The sequence below is a fragment of the Hydra vulgaris genome, chromosome 07, assembly GCF_038396675.1.
Source record: "Hydra vulgaris chromosome 07, alternate assembly HydraT2T_AEP".
NCBI lineage: Eukaryota > Metazoa > Cnidaria > Hydrozoa > Anthoathecata > Hydridae > Hydra > Hydra vulgaris.
The window spans coordinates 15,915,139-15,940,000 of record NC_088926.1 but is presented as its reverse complement, the minus strand read 5'-3'; the positions used below and the strand labels follow the sequence as shown (position 1 = coordinate 15,940,000).

The 24,862-nt window shown below is 26.9% G+C and overlaps 1 protein-coding gene across 1 annotated transcript in view; it reads right to left on the bottom strand.

The window, feature by feature from the left end:
• LOC100200111 (HAUS augmin-like complex subunit 3) overlaps window positions 1–23,959 on the bottom strand; it is a 26,866-nt gene extending 2,907 nt beyond the window's left edge. Inside the window, exons 1-13 of the mRNA XM_065801195.1 lie at window positions 23,876–23,959; window positions 23,626–23,740; window positions 17,652–17,721; window positions 17,282–17,385; window positions 17,116–17,200; window positions 16,880–16,937; window positions 15,482–15,616; window positions 9,425–9,608; window positions 8,985–9,137; window positions 8,795–8,891; window positions 1,319–1,430; window positions 601–664; window positions 262–354 (exon numbers count right to left, since the gene is read on the bottom strand). Coding sequence (XP_065657267.1) covers window positions 262–354; window positions 601–664; window positions 1,319–1,430; window positions 8,795–8,891; window positions 8,985–9,137; window positions 9,425–9,608; window positions 15,482–15,616; window positions 16,880–16,937; window positions 17,116–17,200; window positions 17,282–17,385; window positions 17,652–17,721; window positions 23,626–23,740; window positions 23,876–23,889 — 1,284 coding nt within the window. The 5' untranslated portion in view covers window positions 23,890–23,959. The remainder of the gene's footprint in view (window positions 1–261; window positions 355–600; window positions 665–1,318; window positions 1,431–8,794; window positions 8,892–8,984; window positions 9,138–9,424; window positions 9,609–15,481; window positions 15,617–16,879; window positions 16,938–17,115; window positions 17,201–17,281; window positions 17,386–17,651; window positions 17,722–23,625; window positions 23,741–23,875) is intronic.
• Between the last annotated feature and the right edge of the window lie 903 nt (window positions 23,960–24,862).

Here is a 24,862-nt window from a genome sequence, read left to right as displayed (position 1 = left end):
TCAAAATAAAAAACTCAATAAAAAAAATATCTTTTCAAAATACCTTTTACACAGAATTAGATTAAATTTAAGTGAAATGATGAAAACCTAATACAAATTTGTAAGCGAATCGGTAAAATTTAACTTGAACTAGCGTACTATTTTAAACCTGAAACTTTTTATGTAAATAATTATAATAATTAACCATTTTTATGTAATAATTCAATAATTAACGATTCAAAAATTCAAAAAACTATATTTAAATAGCAATTAAAAGTTAACCTTTCTTTTATAAACAATATCTTTTATTATTTCATTAACTTGTAGCTCTGAATGCGAGAGATTTTCTTCAATATTGCTAGTTAGAGAAGAAATCTAAAATAAATAAAATATGAACCATTTTGTGCATATGTACATTAACGGTATACATATATGTGTATATATATATATATATATATATATATATATGCATATATATATATATATATATATATATATATATGCATATATATATATATATGTATATATATATATGCATATATATATATATATTATATATTTATATATATGTTGATGGTATTTAAATTTAATTGTATAAAAACTTAATTAAAAAAATCAAACCTGTTCTCCTTCTTTCAGGTAATTATTTTGCAAAAAGTGCTCTACGTTCTTCAATGCTGTTTGTCTTAAATTATATTAACACTGTATAAATGTTAGCAAGAATTCAGCAATAAATTTCACTTTTTTTACATTAGGGTTCATAAAATAATATCAAGAGAGGTATCGTTTCAGCAAAAGAAACATAGTTTGATGGAATAGGTCATAAATTCAACAAAAAAAAAGAGCTGTATAATCATGTACTTAATAAAATTATTCCAAATATAGAAAACAGTTAATAACTAATTATTAGTTGTTTTCACCCTGTGTTTTTGTGGTCCGTGTTTTTGTGGTTTTACGAGTTATTTACAAGCACTATATTTAGAATTATTTTATTAAGTACATAATCATACAGCTCTTTTTTTTTGAATTTATGACCTATTCCATCAAACTATGTTTCTTTTGCTGAAACGATACCTCTCTTGATATTATTTTATGACTTAAGCTATGCTAAGCTTTTATTTAATAAAAATCCGTAAATCTTAGAGCATGTTTCTTGGCGCTATACTATTATTAATCTTCATAGTATTCAAAAAAGTGCAACATATTTGTGATGATTTTATCAACTTAAACAATTTTCCAGTTCTGAAATTAATTGAAAATTTTTTAAAAAATTGTTAATTACACTAAACAATTGATTTAAATTTGTGCAAATTGGATTATATGTGTGTGTTATACTTACAAATCCTTTAGTTGTTCGAGCTCATCATAACTTTCCAGTGGTACTGCTTGTTTTGCATGATCAGCTATATCTTGATAAGTTTTGTATAAAACTACTTTGTCGCTGGGAGGTACTAATAATACAAATCCAGTACATACTTACATATATATGTAAATATAAATATATATAAATATATATATATATATATATATATATATATATATATATATATATATATATATATATATATATATATTGGTATATTGGTATATTGGTATATATATATATATATATATATATATATATATATATATATATATATATATATATATATATATATATATATATATATATATATATATATATATATATATATATATATACATATATATATATATATATATATATACATATACTTTGGTTGACTGTAATTTTTTGTCTACAGCTTCTGTAGACAAAAAATTACAGTCAACCAATTACAGAGGCACTTTGATATTTATTTATCCTTTTGACCTATAAAACAAAACAATGAAATATTATTGAAATCGGAAATTATTTAGAACTGCCTCATGGGATCTAAGCTTTGCAGATTTTTCATTTTCAGACTTGATTTTTAAAATATTTACTTTTGTACCTATTTCCAGGAGCTAATTAGTAATTACTATTATTACCTGCAAAGAATTTGTATTTAGTATTTATTTACTTACTTATTATTCACCAAAGGCCATAGATCACAAATAAAAATAAAACAAACAAAATGGTGGAACCTTGACTGCAGACAGCAATGTTAAAACAAATTTAAAATAAAAGAAATAATGCAAAACATTTATTTACTTATAGTTACCAAAGATTAGATTATAAAGCTAATGTAAACCAAATAGTGGTTGGCAGACAGCAATAATGGCTGAAACAAGATCAAAAATTTACATTTGATTTCCCCAATTTGATTGGGGAACCTTAACCAAATTTTAGTGGCAGAGTTTTGCCCACAAGTTTGGGAGTTTAAAGAATATATTATTTCAAAAGAACAGTCAAACTCTAAAAGATGCCATAAAAACTGTAGTCCAGCAGCTGTGTGAGATCTGGACAAAAGTGTGTGAGGCCAAAGCTAGAATTCCAACTGTTGAACATAGAAGTGTTGTTCATAAAACTGAAGCTTTATTGGAAAGATGCAGAAATATTTCAAAGAACAAGAGTCGTGGTGGGCAAGCACAGCAGATAAAAGAAGAAAATTTTTTGAACTCAGTAAATTGTCTTTTTGATATTGCTCACCACAATGCATGAAGCTGATAAAAATAGAAGAAGATCAAATTTTTTTTTGCAGAATCAACATTCAGAAAGAAAATATGCCATGGGAGGTGTAGATAGAATTTTGTCAAAAAAGAAGAAAGTAAAGAATCAAGAATGCAAAAGGAAGTTCAATGTGGTATCAAAGAAGAGGAGAGAAAGGGAAAATCCAAAGAATATCTGGAAATAGAAAAAGAATTATTGTCATCATCAGATAGTTCAAGCGAAGCAGACAATGCTATATCTAGCAATGAAGACTATACGTTCAACAACATAACAATTTTGTTGAGGAACATTGTCAGAAGAAACCTCCATCAATTTCTAAATGTGCAAAGGTATCTGCTTTAGATGTTATTTCTTCAGCACTTGCATCTGCACTTCCTAAAATGGCACAAGGGACTGGTGACCTTATAGCAAATGCAACAATGGTTACCATTTCTGATTGGAAATTGAAAAATCAAATAGTTGGAATTTCTTTCAACACTACGGCATCAAACACAGGTCGACTAAATGGTGCGTGCACAATTTTAGAAAAAAAACTTGGAAAAATCTGCTCTGGTTGGCATGTTGCCATCACGTGCATGAAGTTCTGTGTGGCGATGTCTTCAAGGCAGTTTTCGGTCCATCCTCTGGTCCAAATGTGTTGCTATTTTGTCGATTTCAGGAGTATTGGCCAAACATAGACCAAGAAACATATACAGCTTGCACTGATCATTGTTTAAATGAAGAACTTTAAGAATTGAAGAGAGAACTAGTTGATTTTATTTTAGGAGTGTTGAATGGAAAGGCAGGAAATTTACCCAGAGAAGATTATTGTGAACTTTTGGAACTTACTTTGATCTTTCTTGGAGATATTTTACCTCGATGCATACAGTTCCGAGTTCCTGGTGCTTTTTACCACGCGAGGTGGATGCCTAAAATAATTTATGTTTTAAAAATTTTCTTATTTCAAACTTAATTTAAGCTCACCAAACGCGAAAGTTCAGGGTGTTTGGAATTTGGTTTGTTTGTTGCGCTTATCTATGTAAAAGCATGGATAACCTGCTTATACTCATGCGATGCTCCATTTAACAATTTAAATCTCATAAAAGCATTAACAAAGTACAGTTCAACATCAAAAGTAATCTCAACAACTGTGTCGAAAGGAGTGGGTCACCATTTATGGTATCTTGGAGAAGAACTAGCACTGCTTGGTTTGTTTTCTGATCAGTTATGAAGTTCATCAGTTATGACTGTTATGAAGAAAAAACCTATGGTAGCAAAATTGCAAGATCAGATTGCAGACAATCAAGAACTTGATTGTTGATCAATCTGATACACTGGAACAGAAGATCTGAGTGCAAAACCTCTGGAGTATTTCATTGGACCATCTTCACATTTCTTTTTTGATGCCTTACAGTTAGACATGTCCTTTCTGAAGGAGGATATTGAGAAGTGGTCAGATATTCCAAATTATCAGGCCGCAAAGAAAACCGTTAAGGCACTAATAGTTGTCAATGATAGTGCAGAAAGAGCTATTGCTCTAGCCACTGCATTTAATTCTTCAATAATAAAACAAGAAAAGCAAAAACACTATTTGTTTCAAATAGTGAAATGTCACTGGCGAAAATTTCCCAATCCAAAGAAATAAACGTTACTTTCAGATGTTGGTTGTAACAGAGCAGTTAACTGAACACATGGAACAAATAGTGAAAACTGAACAGTTTTAATGGAAAAGTATTAAAATAAAACTTCCTTTTAATTTACTGTCAAGATATAAAATTTGTTGCATATTTTTTATGTTAATAAAAAAAAATTAATTTTTTGGAATATTCTTAAAAATGACTAAAAATGCTGAAATTTCGAGGTCGTTGAGGCATTTCTAAATATTGTTCTTAAAATTTTTTGTGGTGTATTTACGAAGCAAAAGGAACATAAAAATGCCTCTAAAGTGCCTCTAAGATATAAAATCATTTTATTTTCTGAATGTATATATATATATATATATATATATATATATATATATATATATATATATATATATATATATATATATATATATATATCACTTCCTATATATGAATGTATATAGCAACGACTTATTCCTAGACAAACAAAGATGGGGTGAGAAGTGGAGGTGAAGGTAAAAAAAACTATTTTAAATATTAAAAAAAGCTTAATTTTTCTAGACATTTCTAGACATTCAGTTTTTTCAATTGTGGGTACCAGTGGTCTATATACACTTAATGATGTTCTCCTACCAACTCCCTCTACCTCAGCCATAATAAAGTGAGTTATTATTAAACGTATAAAGAAAGTTTAGGATGAATAAAGGCTTTTTGTGTTTAAATTGACCTATAACAGTCAGAACTTTCATCCAAAGAGTATTATTTAGATGAATTTTCTTAAAGAAATTTCATCCAAATTCCATTCACCATGGTTAATGTCAAAAAATGTATTCATCTCAGTGGTGATTTCTTGTCCATTGTTAAGAGTAAATACTTCTATGCTTAGACTCTTGAACATGCAGAGTATTCAATAAGTATTAGATCAGCATCAGGGTTGCATGGTTTTAACCAAATGGTTTAAACAATTGGTTTAAACCATGGTTTAAACCAATTAAAAAAATGTTGGTTTAAACCAAATTAATGTTTTTTTAAAAAGATTTGAACTTACAACAGAAAACTAAAACAGGGTTATGTTAACAAGTATAACTAATCTTCAATATAGATATTTTTTTTAAATCCATGATTTTTGTTTCTGTTTTTTCATAGAATAGAGTCCTCAGTGTTCTTATAGAACAGAGCTGTAATAAATTAGTAATAACACTTATTTAACTGTTTTCTTCTACAGGCTTTTTCTCCTTCATTAGGTTCATCAAGAAGCATTTCTTCCTGATGAACTTATTTCATCAGTTTTCTTAACGATATATATATGTGTGTGTGTGTGTATATATATATATATACATATATATATATATAAATATGTATATATATATATATATATATATATATATATATATATATATATATATATATATATATATATATATATAAATATGTATATGTATATATATATATATATATATATATATATATATATATATATATATATATATATATATATATATATATATATATATATATATACACACACACACATACACACATATATATATCGTTAAGAAAACTTCCTGATGAAATAAATATTTAAATATTTAGCAAAACTAAAAGTAGTTCTAACATAATTTATTGATACCACAAAAAATGTCTAAAAAAATACGCCATTATTTAATAAAAACCTAATTTTAACCAAAAAAACCATGGTTTTTTTGGTTTTTTTCAAAAAAACCGGTTATTTGCAACCCTGATCAGCATGCATGTGAATACTTTTTAATTTACCTACAACATTTTTGCTTCAGTTGGAATATTGGACTTGAGCCAGAAAATCATAGTTTTATCAGCAAATGTATTGCAGGATATCAATATAGTTGATTTTTTGACAATTATTTCATAAAAAACTTGATGTAAAGCAACACCACTTGTTGGAAACTGACTTAGCTCATCTATTGTTGAAAAAACAAGCCAAATGTCCAACAAGCCAAACATTCCTAGTAGAGCATGTTGCTTTACCAGCATTTGATAAGTCTGAAGCAACCATCTTTTTAAGGTACTTTTTTTACTTTTTTACTATAATAAACAAAAATTTAGTAAATATTAGGTGCTCAAAATCAAATTATAAAAAAATTATAAATCTTAGATGATACAAACCCACAAACCCCACCCATCCCTTCCCAACACCACTCCTATGACCAATCACCTAAAATAATGAAATAATGAACAAGAAGGAACTTTGTTTGCTTCAGGGTACTTTCAACAACAATGATTCAATAAGTCAATGAGATGCTGCAAATAAGTTCAAGTGTAGGCAGCCTTTTTATCTGCAAAATGCTCAAAAAATAAGGAATAGTCTGCAGAAAAAAACAAGAGCATTGGAATACACTGAGCAACAAATAATAACCATGAAGTCTAAATGCTGCTGGATGACCCAAAATTACACTGGAAAACGTTTTATTTTGCATGACAAAAGTTACTTCCCCCTCTCCGAAACGCAAACTCCAGGATATTATTGATATTATACAGATAAAAGTTCTACAACAACTCCAAAAGTAAAATGCAAATATAAACACAAGTTTGAACAATAAGTGATGTTGTACATTGCCATATCTGATAGGGGAATTTTCTAACCAAGGTTCAAGTGGTTTGGCTATTGATCAAGAATTATACCAGATTCAATGTTTGCAGAAAATATTGATTACATTTCTCTAAAAACATTATTCAGATGGCAATTACATGTTTTGGCCAGATAAAGCATCATTGCATTATGCCAAAAAAAAAACACAAGTCTTCTTGGAAAGTCAAAACATTCTATATGTATCAAAAAACCACAATCCAACAAATTTGCCTCAGTGTTGTCCAATTGAAGATTTCTTTAGATATTTGAGTTCATTAGCATACAAAAACAACTGAAGAGCCAAGAATTTCAAGAAATTCAAGCCAAGTATTTCAAGCTAAGAATGCATACGTCAAATCGATATAAATGCTGTACAAAGTTCCTGTTCCAACATCATGACATAGCTACGTTGAACCACTGATGATGGACCATATTCAAATTTTTTCATAATTTTTTCTTAAAGGTAAGCGATGTATCTTCAATTAAAATAAATATAATTTTCATTTTCTAAACATGTGTTTTATTATAGCCAGATATGAAAATTCTAATTTTTTGGATATCACCTGTTAAACCATAGTATAGAATGAAGTTTGACTTAAACCATAAGATAGAATGAAGTTTGAATTAAACTATAGGGTAGAGTGAAGTTTGACTTAAGCCATAGGGTAGAGTGAAGTTTGACTTAAGCCATAGGGTAGAGTGAAGTTTGACTTAAACCATAGGGTAGAGTGAAGTTTCACTTAAACCATAGGGTGGAGTGAAAATTGACCTGAACTATAGAGTAGAGTGAAGTGAAAACCATAGAGCGCTAGCCTCATAAGCAAAACATTCCGAGTTTGATTCCCCACAACATCCCTGGTAGTATCACAATCAACTTGTTTCTCCGCGCAGCGCCCTCATTCCTCAAGATTTGTGTTTTGGAGTTATAGAGTGACTATAATGGCCTTTATAGCCTTGGGGAGGTGAACTAACAAAAAAAAAAAAACAAAAAAAAAACTTGATTAAGTAAAGAGGTGCAAAACAGAAGCACAAAATAAAAAAATAAAAATTTGATAGAGTGGGGTGCAATGCTGGTCAACAGAAACTTTTTTCTTACTCTTAAAGTCTTTGCCTTTTACAATATAGTAACGAATGTAGTTAATATAGAGTTTAAGCATACAAGTATTATCTCAAGGCAGTGGTAGGAATAAAAAAGAATTTCTCATAAATAATTAATAAGTCTTAGGGAAACTTCCTTTCTAACATATCCTGTTTAAAAAATACACTAGAAATCTTATTTCTTACAACTGCTTTAAAACATACATTACATGAATAATTAATGAGTCTAAAATCTTACTTTTGTTTTGAATAATTTGTTTTAATATTTTTGATGTTAAGGTCTCTCGTAACTCCCAATGTCATGTTTAAATTTTAAGTAAACTTTGATGCAGATTTTCTAGTATAATCGCTTTGATTGTTTATAGCGCTGATTTTTTTTGGAATTGTTATTGGAATTGCTTTTGGAAATACTTTTAACTTAAAATTAAGTCATAAATAATTTATCACTTGAAACGCGCATGTCAAAAATGTTTTTTATGCTTAACATTTTTTAAACTTGCTGTGGTAGCAAACTTGCATTTATACTAACAAACTCTCTGTACTTAAACTCTCTAATAATATGACTGAGATGCTTAACCAGAAGTGAGTGCACAAAGAAGTGTATTTTAAGTCCTAGAGTTAACCTTTGCCTAGAAAAGCCTGCAAAGCAGGAGGATATGTGGCAAGTTGTAATGAATTACATGTTACCAGTACTAGGGTGATCATAATGCTCCTGATCTTAAAAACCTATAATATATAGAAAATAATCTAACAACTATAATATATAACTATAAAAATATATAGAAAATAATCAATAATAATGTAAACTAAAAAAATAATAACTAAAACCAATAAAAAAAGAAAAAAAGAAACAAATTTCAATAATATCATGGTGATAAAAAAAAATAGATAAAATAATACCAATAGCATCGTAGAGTCTATTAGCAAATGTATCATTAGATAAAATTGTTTCACTATCTTTTGGTATGTCTTTGAAATATGGTTCATTTAACAATTTCTGTTAGAATGGAGTTAAAGTAAACATCATTTATTATGATTTTTATTTAAAAAAGAAAAAGATCAATTCTAGATACCACAGATAAAAAGATACAATTCTAGATTCCATTGATTTGATTTCATTACTAAGAAGAGTTTTTACAGAAGCAAGTAGATAATATGTATTTTTGTGTTCTTTAAGTTCTAATTCATACATCAATGAAAGACAATGCTGTCTAGAACTCTGCTGTGTCAAATGTTTAATCACCTATAAGCAATATATAGATAAAGCACCATGTAAAATTTATATAGATAACCACTTAAATACAATATATAGATAATCAACAAAAAAACCACATACAAAGCCATATGAATAACTATATAAATAAAAATAAATATAATAAAATACATTATCATATTAAAAGTCAACTAAAACTTCACATAAATATGAAAGTTTTTTTTGTTATCTTGATAAAGAAAAAAATGTTTATAAAGTCTCTCTCTAAAAATGAAGAAACATTTAAATTTAAACATAAAACATTTCAATTAATAAACCTCGTCTAATTTTTCTAAAAAATACTTTTGACGAGCAATCTTCAGATCACAGTTTCCATCTATAATTTTAGTTGAATAAAGTTGTTCAAGTTCAAGTAATATTGTTTTAATTTCACCATTGAACAAGTTGTCACATGATTCTTTCTTTGATTTTAACTCAGCAGTTAATAACCTTATTTCTTTGCTAAAATTAAAATTATAAAAATACTTTTAAAATTATAAAAATACTTTAAAAATAAATAAAAGATTAAATCTTATAAAATTTAATATTTCTTGTTCTAGTAGAACATCATAAATAGTTCTAAATACATTTTTAGATAATTATAATTATTTAAATTCTCACATTACTAAAGTTAATAGTTTTTTTAAAGTTAGTATGTTTTTTAAAGTCCTATATCAATAAATAGATCTATTATAAGTAATTTGACTTGTATTATAATAAAAATTGTTATTATAATGATTATATCATTATAAAAATTTATTTTATATATTTATTGTATATATAAAAGTTTCTAAAAAATTCTTAGACCAGTAAATTATATTAATAAAAATGTATATATTAATCATTTTTTAAAGTTACTTTTATATGTAATTTATGAATTGTACTATAATAAAAACTGTTATTACTATAATAGAAATTTATTTTACAAACACACACATGCACACACACATAAGCAGATAAATTCTTAATATTTTTTAATAAATTAACTTTTAATTACTTAAATATTTTTAATTCCTAGTTACATCTAATTTCAACAAATTTCTTTGCATCTCTGTAACATGCCCAGCATGTCAATGAGATGCAAAGAAAATTTGTCTTTGCATCTCTGATGATGCCAATTTATTAACTAGAAAAGGTATATTCATTTTTCTGTTAAATGAACTGAAAAAATTAAACTGAAAAAAATTTGAAATTATTAAAAGCTTGAGATAAATAAGCTTGAGAAAAAAGAAAAATAGAATTCAAAGATTTTGAGGATTATGCAAATACAATAAAAGAGCAACTATATTATTGTATTTGCATAATCCTCAAAACATTATCGACCCTACAAAGAAATTTTATATACTCCCTTTAGCTTCAAAAACTGAAATAATGAAATTGCCTGAAAAGTTATTTATCTAGAATGTTTCTGAATTCTATTGTGAACAACAATTTATCTAAAATGTTTCTGAATTCTATTGTGAACAACAATTTATCTAGGATGTTTCTGAATTCTATTGTGAACAACAATTTATCTAAAATGTTTCTGAATTCAACTGTGAACAACAATTCAGATGAAGAGAAATTCGAACTACTCATCAGAGAAATAATTTTTTAAAAAAGCCATGAAAAAATAAATAATAAATCTTGTGAAGTGCCTGCAGGACACCTCACAAAGACATTGAAAGATGAACTTTCATTTTTTGAGGCACCAAATAAAAGAACCCAAAATATAAACTAAGCTCAAAATGTAAACTAAGTATTTTCTTATTTACAGGCAACATCATGTCCAAAATAAGAACAAGACTTAGCAACAGTTCATTGGAACTTGTTTTTTCAAATATTTTCTTAAAAAAAAAATTAAAATAAGTGAAATAAATATTGTTTGTAATTTAAAATTTTTGCTTTTGAAAGTTTTTGTTGTTTTGTATGAGTTAAGTGTAATTGTAGTTGTTTTGTGTGAATTATGTGTAGTTCTTTAATTGTGAGTTATGTGTTACTTTAATTGTGAATTATGTGTAATTCTTTAAATGTGAGTTATGTGTTACTCTTTCATTTTTTTATGTGAGTTAGGTGTAATTCTTTCATTGCTTTGTGTGAGTTAGGTGTAATACTTTAATTATTTTGTGTGAGTTGGGTGTAATTCTTTCATTGTTTTGTGTGAGAATTAGGTGCAATTTTTTGTTTTTGTATTTTGACTTTAGTATAGACTTTTTTTTATGATTTCATACAAATTAAAATATTAAATAAAAAAATATATATTTTGATTTTGGCTGTCTTAAAAATCACTATGGAACAAATATGACAGGCATTATCTAAACCAACAAAAAGTTTTATTTAGAATGTTTAGGTAAAATGTACTACTCATAAAATACTTTAGAGTTTCTTTTGCTGTTAATATGTAAGAAAATTTTACAAGTGTCACACTTGAAAAATGGCTTCAATCTTCTTTTTTGAAATGACTTCACACCTTCCTTGTTTTCCATTGTGCTCTAGCCAACAAATTCTAAATTTAAAAAAAAAATAATAATGCTACTGAATAATTTGACTTTCTTCTTTTGTTTGTAGTGTTGGAAGGAGAAGATGACATTGGTCTACCAATGTCATCTTCTCCTTCCAACACTATCATGGTTGCACAATCCATAGTTATAAAAGGAATGCCACTAAATCTTGATTTAGTGGCTTTCCTTTTATAACCATGGATTGCACAACTAATCTTTGAAAGTTAAGAAGACTGATATTTTCATTAAACATTTTTTTGTAAAAAACATAAGCATTGTATATTTTTCAGTCGACAAGTCCAAAAAAGTACGATGCCACCACTTTTTGATTTCCTTAAAGTGCCATATAGCAAACAAAGCATAATAACTTTATCAATATCAAGACAAATAGTTAAATATCAAGACAAATAGTTAACAAAACACTAAGAGACTGTAAACTGTGGTGCTAACATAATACCAATGTGATGCTTCCAGAAAACCATTATCAAAACTATCAGACTGTTTAAAAGAAATTAAACTTTGTAAAACAATTTTAAAAAATTTTGAACAAAGAATTTTTTTAGTAATGAATCAAAATACACCATCCAAAATTGTAAGAACAAAGTAATTGTCCATAGGCACCACACGGTAATTCCACATCAAACACCACACGGTAATTCCACATCAAACCACTCATGGAACTATGTGCCTTCTTTTCTGTTTCATGTTTTGACACATGATTCCAATTTATAAAAAAAAATTGCATTCATAATATTAGTACTTGTGTTGATGATTAAAAATATTGAGTACTTGACAAGATATGGCAATTCTAATATTGACCTGGTTTTCATGATATTCAAAAGAAAATGTTATTCTTAATAAAAAAGGAATAACAATAGCAAAAATATGAAAATTTATAACGCTTTTTTGCTGCAGAATTCAATAAATGTATTTAAAAAGCCAAAATATGAAAGGATCATGGTTAAAAATTAATAAAACAAGTTTTTGAATCTTTGATCAACAAATTTCTAATATCTTATCTTGGGTCAAATAATTTACTGTCCAACAAACGATATGGTTTTCGATCTTCTTGCTCTACTGACTGCTAACTGCTGTGATTAAAAGATTTTATTGTGCATTAGATGGAGGCGGCAAGGCAAGGGTTATTGCTCTTGACATATCTAAAGCTTTGGATAAAGTTTGGCATGCTGGTCTTTTCCATAAGCTTGCCTCATATGGTGCATCTGGGAAATCATTTCTTTAAGTACAACATTTTTCTCTAAGTAAAACAATCTTCTTCATTTCCAGTAACTTCTTGTGTACCTAAAGGTTCTATCTTTGTTCCTGTTTTTTTCTTATCTACATTAATGATCTCCCTGACAACCTTATATCTAAAGTGGCTCTATTTGCTGATGACTCAACTTTATACTCCTGTATAGAAAAAAACCCTTCTTTTTTGATCGCTTTGAACAGCTGATCTTGAATCTGATTTTACTTCTGTAACAGATTGGGGCTTGCAGTGGCTTGTGAATTTTAACTCCAACAAAACTCAGTAATTTACTGTAAACAACTCAATACTGTCAGCCTTCTCTATCACTACAAATCTCTTATTTGCCCTAGTATGGAATACTGCTGTCATATTTGGGCTAGTTTTTCTGATAATGCTCTTTCTCTTCTAAACAAGGTCCAAAAACACATTGTAAACATAGTTGGACCTGCTCAATCTGCCAAGCTTGAGCCTCTCTCTCATTGTGTTAAGTTTCATCTCTTTCTCTTTTCTGCAAATGGTCTGTTTTCTACCATGGTCGCTGCTCAAAAAAGCTATCATCACTAGTTCCATCAACCAAAACTGATTCACGCCTGACTCTTCATTCAGCAAAGTCTAAACAGTTATTTGTATAGTTTTTTTTTTTGCACTATAACCATATGGAAATCTTTCCCATTTTCATGTTTTCCTGACATACAACCTTCAACTTTTCAAGTCTTCTGTCAACTGTTTCCTTGCTATTTTAATTTATTCTTTCTTTTCTAGCAACTCCCAACTTAATAGTAGTTGCTTGCTGCCTTTCATTACTTTTCTATTTTTGATGAACTCCCAAAGTGGTTACTTGCTGCCTTGTTGGAAGTGAATCAGAATTTTTTATAACAAAGTTTATTTGATCCAACTTTGAGCCTCAATATCTCAAAACACATTCAAACTATTTTTTTTGTTGCTTTTAATATCTTTTGTTACTTATAATCTTACATTTAACCAAAAGCATAAATCTAAAATAACAAAAACCATAAAGTCAAGAATTTAAGAAATTACAAAAAAATATTTGCAAATACAATAAGAATAAGTTAACTATAATTTAAAAAGTTACTTAAAATAATTTTTAGGTATTGAAGGCGTATATTATTTTGACTGTATTTGTAATAGTTCACAATATTTTTTTCATTTTAAAGCAGAAATAGAAGTACTAACTTCTTCTATTTCTGCTTTTTTAAGCATAAATTTTTTACCAGAACTAGAGCAAGCTTGTGGAACAGATAGTTTTTTAAAATATGTTTATGTTGGGAATAAAAAAGTAGAATTTGATTTTGGTATGATCGTTTCAAACTTTCTTGCACTGTCAATATTTTTACAGTTCCACTGATCCCATTTCATAGTGAATTAACATTGGACATGGCAAGAAAGTTACATTCAGCTTTAAGACCAAATTCACTTGCTAGTTGGCATAGATTGTAAAAGCTAATACATTTTTTATACTTCCTGCACAACCATCAGTGAATAAATGTAATTTGGACAGATTGAAAATTTTTTTTAAATGTGGGCAAGATTAGTTAAAATATTTTGTACTCATTTTAAATCACTAAGAAATATATTTTAATACACCTTCATTGTCTTCATAGTGTGTCACTAATGAATGTAAAAAACATTGTTGGGTGTTCCAGTAATAGCTCTATATTACATTTTAAATTACAAAATCATAACTTTTTGCAAAGTTGCCAATAGTTATTATGCATTGATTCATTGATTTTGTTTTCGCTGATTAAGGCACTGAGTGTGGGCAGTTTAAGAATTAGCTTCAAAACAAGGATGAAAACAAGCTTTCACTCCAAATAGAATATACTTTCAAACATTTTGTGGTGTCTTTTTCACATAATATTTTTAAGCTTGATGATTCAATTTAAAGCGTAAACATATAATTGTTTTTTCTTCATTACTTAAAGTTTCAAAAACACATTGTTGTTCTTCACTTCTGATGTCATTAAGCTAATAGAATACATCCTAATAAGATAATTTACTTGATGAGCCATAAGAAAAAAGTATTTCTTAAAACAAATAAATAAATTTACCTTTCCTACTTAATTTTTTAGTTAAAAGAAGTTTTTAAGGTAGATATATTTCAAAACCTTTTAGATTCCTTTATTAGTATGATGTTTTACACTGGTAGATATTGTTAATTTTTAATTATATATATCAAATTGTTAATTTTTTATAATTCCAATAATAATAATAATAATAGTGATAATAGTAATAATAATAATAATAATAATAATAATAATAATAATAATAATAATAATAATAATAATAATAATAATATATATATGTATTCTACACTGTCCAACAAAATTTTAGTGAAATTTTATTACAATTTTATTTCATTTATATTTTTGTTAAATTTAGCTAAATTCATATTTAAAATTTATTCTAAAAAAAAACAAACAGCCATGCTATTTTTAAAATGGTGTCAAAACACCATCAAAGTACTGATCAAGATACCCAAACAATGCTAAATCATCAACTTTACATAAGACATATAAATTTTTTATTGGACAGTGCTATAAACTTTTGCTAAAACTGGTATTGAAATAAAAATTAAATACTCATACTCAAAATCTATTTCATCAATATTGAAAGAATCTGAAGTCAGCATTTTTAATTGTTCTTCTGCAGTTTCAAGAGCTTTTTTTACACCATGAAAATTAACTTCAGACTGAAGACGTTTCATTTCACTTTGCATGTACCTGATAAAAATTTTAAACTTTTTCAATTACATTTTGAAAATTAGAACACAAAACATATAAAAAGATATATATTTTTTTAAACATCTTCACTTCCAACAAGACTGACACTATTAGAGTTGGAAGTTACTGGAAGAGAAAAGATAAAGTTTATAGAGCAAGATAACGATTAACAGATGACTTAAAAGACCACAAAGTAAAAGAATAAGGAAAACAAGATAAAGAAAGCGAATTCCAAAGAACTGATGTTCCAGGAAAAAAACTAGATAAATAAGAATTTTTTGAGCACTTAGGAATAGTCACAGTAAATGGATGAGACTTAATAGAATGTCAAAAAACATCAGAATGAACTTAAATAGATGGCACAAGAGACACTAGCTCTTTAGAGCAGTGTCCATTATAGTATTTATAGAAAAGAGAAAGAGAAGCAACATTATGTAACAATGGTTAGAGGTTGGCTATAAGAGCAGATCCAACTATGTTTACAATGCAATGTTTTTGCACCATGTCTAAAAAAGAGAAAGGGCATCATTGGAAGATCCGCCCCAGATATTTTTTTTTTGTTTTTGTTATTTCACCTCCCCAAGGCCCAGAAGGCCACTACAGATGAGGAGGCTACTTAATTGTGGTTATAACCCTCTCTCAACTCTATAACTCCGAAACACGAACCTTGACGAACAAGGCCGCTGCGCGGAGAAACAAGTTGATATGGCGATAGATATGGCAACAGTATTCCATACAAGGATGGATTTGAGATTTATAGAGATACAGAATCTAATCCTGAGTAAAAAGATGCAACCTTCGCAGATGCTAATTTTGCAATCGATTTAATTATATTTATATATATATATATATATAAAAAAATGGATTTAAAAATTATAAAGCTTCGTTGAAAGTTTTTTTTTTCCAAATTCATTTAAACATAGGATTAAAATTTAATCATACTAAAACACTAAAACTCCATAAAATATTGACATTTATTCTATAAAATATTGGTGACACAACAATATTATTATTTTTTATTGAACAATAAATTTTAGTATTGAAGCAAATTAAAATCAAATAATCTTGCAATTAAAACCAATATCTTATTGCATATCATTTTTATTAACACCTATTACAATATACTCAGAAATATTTGAGTATTACTATGTCAACATTGTAATATTATGTATTTCATGCAATTTAATATTTTAAAAATTCATTATTAATCATTTTAAAATTATTAATTCAAGAAAAATAATGCTTAGTAAAAAATTAAATTACTGTGATTGGAGACGAAGTAGTTCATTACGATGTTTCATTTTCTCCTCATGACTTTCTCCTTTTATTTCATTAAAATAAAAAAAAATTTAATTTTTTTAAATCATAAAAGCTATGTTTCTAAATTAAATTATAATTTAACACATTTTTTATTACTTCTCAATATTAATTGATTTTTGATTTTTCTCAATATTAATTGAGAAACAAATATTATTAATAAAAAAGTAAGGAAAAAAAACCTTTTAAAATTTGAGTGTCTGGATTACTGAGATCCAATAAACCATACTGAGAAGTATCTTTAGTTTCTGCTATATCACTGATCCCCTTGGTAATTACAAAAATATTAAATCCAATAATACAACAAATAAATTAGGTTGCATAAACAATTTAAATAATGTAACTAACCTGGAAAAACTGTTTTTTAGTGTACTCCGCAAGAGCAGAAGTGAATTTCTCTTCTTCTGCAAAAACTTCATCAAGAGGATATTGAAAAAAAAACTGAGAAGATTCTAAGGAAGAAACAAAAAGTTAAAAAAAAATAAAAAACAGCAATCCTCTTATAATTTTTTAAAATAATTTACTTATTACTTAATTCATTAAGTTCATCATTACTTATTCACTATTATTATATTATTTATTTATATTTATATTATTATCTATATTTATATTATTTATATATTATATTTATATATTATATTTATACTATTTATATTATTTATTTATGTTTATATTATTATATTATTTATTATTATTATTATATTACATCATTACTTACCATTATTTGTATCATATAGAGATATTACTTTTTTAGAAGTTTCAAGAAAACTTGAAAAACATTTCGAAGTCTGCAATTAAAAAAAACAAAGTTTTACACTCTAAATCATAAATTTGTAAGTAGTATGCAGATTAAAAAACACATTTTTTAACGGTACAACAAGAATGCAGTACTCATGGTGTAGAGGTGAGAAGTGTATCAACAGGTAAGAAAAAGAAGTAGCCTCCTCAACTATAGCGGCCTCCATGGACTTATGAAGGGTGAATAACTTTATATATACAAAAAAAGGTTACAGCTAAAGTTACTTAGTATTTTATTGACAATAACTCTATTTAAAAAATTTAAAAAGACACACACATTAGTATATCCACTTCCATTCTATCTCTAACTCCAGAATAAAAAGTTGGATGCTAAAACTTTTACTATAACTTTATCTAAGGTTTTATTTACTGTTTATTCTTAACTTGGCGTGGCTTTTTTTATAATCTTTTCTAAGTAATAATATATTTCATTTATTTAAATTTCTAATCTATTACTTTATTTTGACTAAAATTTTCATAAAAAATTAAATCTAAGAAAAGGTGGAAAAACTAGTACCAGCTTCTGTTTCATTTAATGAAAACTTTAACTGACTATGATTTAATATTCATTATATTTATTTTAAAAATTGTATTCTAATAATAATATTATTCTTAAAAATAATATTTTCTTTATGATAAAGAAAAAATTTTATTTCTAAAAATAATATATTCTTCATGATAAAGAAAAAAATATTTTCTTAAAAATAAAATATTCTTCATGGTAAAGAAAAAATTTTATTCTTAAAAATAATATATTCATATAATAAATATAGTTATCCATATTTAGTGGGTGATGTATAAATTGTTGGACAATACAAAAACATTATTTTATTAACAAATAAAATTTTTTTAAAACAAACTACTTATTTTTGACTAAAATTTAGTTCACAATTTGGTCATGCTGAGGAACATTTGGTGGCATTTTTCTTGATATTTGCGGAATCCAGAATTTTTAGGCATGTTACCACCTGCAAACACAAAAGTATTTTTCATCATTGATGGCCAGAAGTGATTTTGCACTATAGAGCTAATTAACAAGTTTTCTGTTTCTTTCTTTAGCTTTTATTGAATTAAACCGAATTTAAGACACAATTGTTTCTGACTGACCCATTTTCGATTGTTGAGGAACTTGGATTCCTCTAGTCCAGAATGTTGGAAAACCAGAATGCTTTTTGTCAGAAAATGAATCTTTCAAGTCTTTTTAAGTTATCATAATTTGTATTTTGCACTCTTCATTTTTTTTAAAATGATTTATGACTTTTATATTAAGGTTTTTTACAAAAAAAATTTTTGACTTTTTTAAAAAGACTATATATATATATAAAAGGGTGGAGCGATTTTGAAAACTTTTGAAATTTGATTTGCCTGAGCAGCAAATCAATATCTTTTGGTGAAAAAAGAACCTTACTCTTTTTTTTTTTTAGTTTAGATGAGTTCTTGAGGTTCCTCTTTGGATTCTAAATTTTTGATGGGTCCTAATATTGTTTAAATTTTTTTTTTCTAAACTATATCAACTTGATACTTAAAAGAAGCAAAATAATATGCTGATTTTGAAAATAATATTTGTTTTTATTAAAAAATTATAAAAGTAGAGTTGTTTTTTTCATTAAAAACCCCCGTCCTCAACAAAATGGGGGTTTTAAGGTATATTTTTGCAAGTATTTTTTTTACTAAAAAATTTTTTTAATAAGATTATTATTTATGAAACAAGCATTTTTTTCTGCTTTTTTTGAGTCCAAGGTTGATATGGTTTAGATAAAAAAAAATTCAAAAATATTAGGACCTGTCAAGAATTTAAACTCCAAAGAGGACCCTCAAGATCTCATCAAAATCTTTTTTTACTTTTATCTTATAATTAATAGACATTGATTCTTGTCTCAGTAATATTGGTTTTTAAACTCTTTTTTTTTGCTATGAAAATCGCTCCACCCTAATATATATATATATTAGGGGTGTTCAGAAAAAAAAAAAATTTAGAATATGAAAAACCAAATCACCTAAATTTGAAGCAAATATGTTTAAACTTACAAAAAATTTGAGCACCATTGAACCACTCTTTCCATGCCATCAAAGCACATGTTTGGAAAAAAAATGGACCCAAAAATGACCAAAAATGGATTACTTTAAGTGTCTTGAGGGCAAGGTTAGCATAAATATTTATAATAAATATTTTTTCAGGGTTTAGATAAATATCTGTATTTTTGATTAAAAAATATGGTATTTTTCTTTCTTCTCAAAAAACGGTATAATTTACATTTTAAATTGGCTAAAAAAAGTTTATTACGTGGTGTGGCATTGTTTTTATAACCTTTTCAACAATTAAATTCAAACTTTGTTATTTAGGTTTATAATATAGTTTGCAAAAGTATATATTCAAAATAAGAATAGATTTACTCATTTTATGTATGTTAGATACCATTACCAAACAAAAAAATACTTATAACTTAAAAACTTATACTTAACTTATAATTTTATAAGTAGCGAACAGAAACACAAAATAAGATATAATGTGTTGTATATATCATTTAACAAGTGAAATAAAATATAGCAAACACTTAAAGAATATATTAAGTATTTTTCTGGCTTTAATAATATTTACAAATATATTCTTGGTTATTTAGATTAATGATAATGATAAGTACTAAACTTGCAATAAATATGTATAAAGAAAAACAAATTTAAATTAAGATCTAATTAAAAAAAAATTGTTTATTATTAAAGCAGCTAAACCAGAAGTTACAGGCAGGGTCGGACTGACACTGAGGGGCCTGGGGGAGTCATAGATGGAGCCCTTTTTTTAATTTAGCAAAAATAAGTTAAATCCTTAAAACTCTTGAAATTGATGCATATTAACAATAATTAGTTATTATTAATTTGTATTTGTGTGTGTTTTATTTGTCTATCTTAATTTATAGAGGCCCAGGACCTTCAGACATTGCAGGGGCCTGAGGGGGGGGGGTTTGAATACCCCTTAACCTCCCTCGCCAGTGCAACCTTGGTTACAGGTAATTTCTAGTTAGAAAGAAACTTGAACAAATGTATATTATATATTTAAGATAGAGAGTGATTTAAATTATCTCAATAAAATATAATGAATAAAAACAAATACGTGTTTAGATGTTCAACTTCCAACAGCCATGGATATTTTACAACATCTGGTATACCTGCAATCTATACTGCCTAAAACCACCAAAAAAATCAGTTTGCTTACGTGCTCGCTTTGTAACAATTTTGAAAGATGTGAAAATTTGGATTGTAACTGTGTTAGCTAAGGTTAAGAAACTGCAAGAAGTAGCGGGATCAAAAATTGCTTAATCATAAAGATATCCAACAATTTAAATAAATATCTTTTAAAATTAGCATGCAGGCATCATATAACAGAATTAAGAATGGTACATTTTTGGAAACATACAACAAATGAGTTGACTACAGAACCAGAAAACTTATTGTTTTCTGGTTTTGTAGTCAACTCATTTGTTGTATGTTTCCAATATTGCTTATCGCGGAGTTTGTGGTCTGTTTTTATGTCAAGTGGTATTTAGAATCAAGTATGTGTCAAAGGCCCCCAACTTAGATGTTAAAGCTATCCATCAGATGCATCAATTTAGAAATATTTGCTGCAATCCAAAAGCAGTTAATGCTGTGCTTGATTCGCTTTACAAGCACACTCAGTAATTGGACTCAACTATAATTTCACTAGCTCTATTGGATGAGGATTTGCCTTCGCATGATATACAAAAAATTGCAGATACAATTCTTTCATTTAAAATACCAAAAGCTGAACTAAGCACTGGCGTTACCGCATTGACGGTCAGCAGAAAAGCAATTTTATTCAATTATGCGATAAAAAGCGATAAAAAAAAGCATTAAATTGCACTCAATTTTTTAATAAAAAGTAACTCACAATATAACGTCCAGTCATTCACTCTATAAAAATCACAGCATCATGATTACCTAACTAAATATCGCATTTGTAACTAAGCGCCCCCGATTTCTTGTCTAATTATCAAAATTTACAGCATTACCGAAATTAATTGCATTGCAGTAACGTCAGTGCTTAGGCTAAACACTTTAAAAAGGAAAACAACAAAAAAAAAGATATCAGAAAGGAGATAGAAAAAAATGCTAGTACTGAGAAAGATCCACCAAGCTAAGCCCCTTTGGTAGATGAGTTTTCTTACCTTATGTTTGGTTTTAGTGGTTTAACTGAAGAAAGAATAAAAGACTGACCTTCACTTTCACTGCAATACTAGCATATACAGTCTTCATTTAAAATGAAAATTATCCCAATAGTCTCATTGTTGTCAAAGACCATGCAGAAAGAGCCGTCGGCATGATGCAGTGATATGTCCATCCTTACAACAACAAATAGGAAAAATAGAACAGATTGATATCAGTTGACAGAGTTCGCTCTGCTTTCAGGATTTCTGCGAAAAGCTCCACCAGTCTTACCAAAAAAAGATTATCTGATAGTCTTTCCTCCTTAGCAAAGAAACAAAACACGAACAAAAAAAAAAAATTAGATAAATTAGATAAGCTATAGAAGAAACTTTTACACAATCTTTTTAAATATTTAAAATATTTTTTTGATTTAACAAGTAATATTGAATCGTGATATGCAAAAACAAAATGTTACAAAATCAACATTTTTGGTAAACTTAAAAAAAACTTTTTATTTCTTAATTGTTAATGATTTGTTTTTAAAGACGACTTGAAAACCGCGTATTTACTAATGATGTAAGGTATTTTGGCACATGTTTGATTTTTTCAGAATATCATTGATACTGCACATAAGGAACATTTTTCGTAATAAAATCTCCAAATTTCGCAAAAAAAAGTAAAAAAAATGCAAAGTGTGGTTTTAAAGACAAATAATAAATTGTAGTAATAACTTAAGGAGTATTTTATTTTATTTTGATTAAAATATTACAAATAACAAACACACATAAAATAAGTAATTCTATTCTTATTTTGAATATATACATTTGCAAACTATATTAAGAATCTAAATAACAAGTTTGAATTTCATTGTTGAAAAGGTTATAAAAACAATGTCGCACTGGTTGTCAGAAAGTTTTTTCGTATTTTGTTGACACAAAAAAAAAATTAAAATGCAAGAATTTTACCGGAATTTTTTTTTTTCAATTGATAGACTGCCTGCCCCAACCAAACCCTCAGTCGATGTAGCAGCACTCCCTTGCGAGTCAGACTATAAGATAGTTGATGTAGCAGCACTCCGTTGCATTTTAGGCTATTTGTCAGTCGATGTAGCAGCACTCCGTTGCGAGTCAGGCTATTTGTCAGTCGATGTAGAAGCACTCCGTTGCAAGTCAGGCTATAAGATAATTTACAGCAAAAAAAATAAAAACATTTTATTAAAAAAAGTAAAAATAAAAACATTGTTTATATTAGTAAAAACATTCAAAACTTTTTGAAAACATTCTGGTCAATTAAATTTGCGTTTTTGCGTTTTTTTTTAAATACCATTATTTTGTAATTAATTTAATAGTTTTAACTTTCTGACAACACGGAAATGTTGGACAAAAGTCAAAAGTAATTAAAAGTGACGTACTTGTTGGCTAAAGAATCATTTTTACTCCCAAAGGCAACAATTTATAGAACTATATATATATACAACCCTCGAAATCAGGGTCAGCATTGCCGAATGCCGACCTAACTGCCGAGATCTGAGATTTGATATTGGCAAAAAATTGCTGACCTCATTTCTATGTTTTATGGTTAGACCTTTGTATCAAAGAATTTTTGCCGATCTGATGCTGACCTCAAAAAAATTGAGGTTGGCAAATTATTGCCGACCTCATTTTTCCTAATTCCAAGGGTTGTATATATATATAAACAAAATCATAATTTTATTTGAAAATAACTTATTTTACCATATCATTAACTTGTTTGGTTTGCGCTGAAAGATGTAATTTGAATTCTTCATCTTGAATTTTTTGCAAGTATTTACAATCATTTAGTTTCTTTTTTAATTCTTCATGCAATAAACTGGAATAGTAAAATATATATTTAATTTTAATGTAAAGAATTATATAAACATCGACAAATCAGGAAATAAGAAATTATCAAAACAGTTCACTGTTTTTGTCATCGACCAACACATACTTTAAATAAAGTTCTTACCTTAAAGGACTCATTTAGTATATAATATTGATTAGAAAATATTTTCATATATATTTTTTATATTTTTACAAAAATCTAAAAAAATAATTATTTTCATTGTAAATACAATTTAACTTTAAAACACAAACTTTTAAAAAAACTTAAATTTGATAGGTATTTTCTAAATTCAGAAAAAGTAAAAAATAACCATTATGCTACAATAAGCTTAGAGAAAATAACAAACATGCTGAATTAAATATTAGTTTTAAACTTTCTAATTGTTGATAACACATTAATTGTTAAATATTTTAACTAAATTGCAACAAACAACAAATATGTAAGAAAATAATAAAATGATCATGTGCTGCAAGAAAAAGTAGTGCAAAATAATAATTGAACATTTATTAAATCAAAATTTAGTAAAATAATTAAATCAAAATTTAGTAAAATAAAATTATTATTAAACTAAGAAACAAGAAATTATTAAATCAAGAACAAAATTATTGTTAAATCAAGTGTCTTCAGAATAAAACTGTTTTTGCTGAAACTCATAGTTGTAAATTTATATTATAAAACACTTAAAAAATGTTTTTTGGTGAAAACAAAAAATATAAGTTTTCTGACATTTCTGATACTTCAATAACTGATAAAGCTTGGCATTAGGAAAGTTAAAAATATTAAATATAAGCTTGTTCTTTGATAAAGAAGATATAAGGGAAATGAAGAAAGTTCAAGAAAGTTGCAAGTTCTTCAAAACAAGTAATAAAGTAGTAAACAATAATGTAAATAATTAATGAAAAAATAAATATTTTAAAATTCTTGTATAATCAGTTTTGGAATCAAAAATCACACACCAAAAACTGGTCAAATCAATTTTTAAACTACTTGCATGTATAACCTAACAAAATGTGCAAGAAGACCTAAGAAAAAAATAAGTTTAAAATAAATTCTGAAAAGATTTGTAAAAAAGAAAAGGGATGAGAGTTTGTGAAAAACTTTGTAAATAAA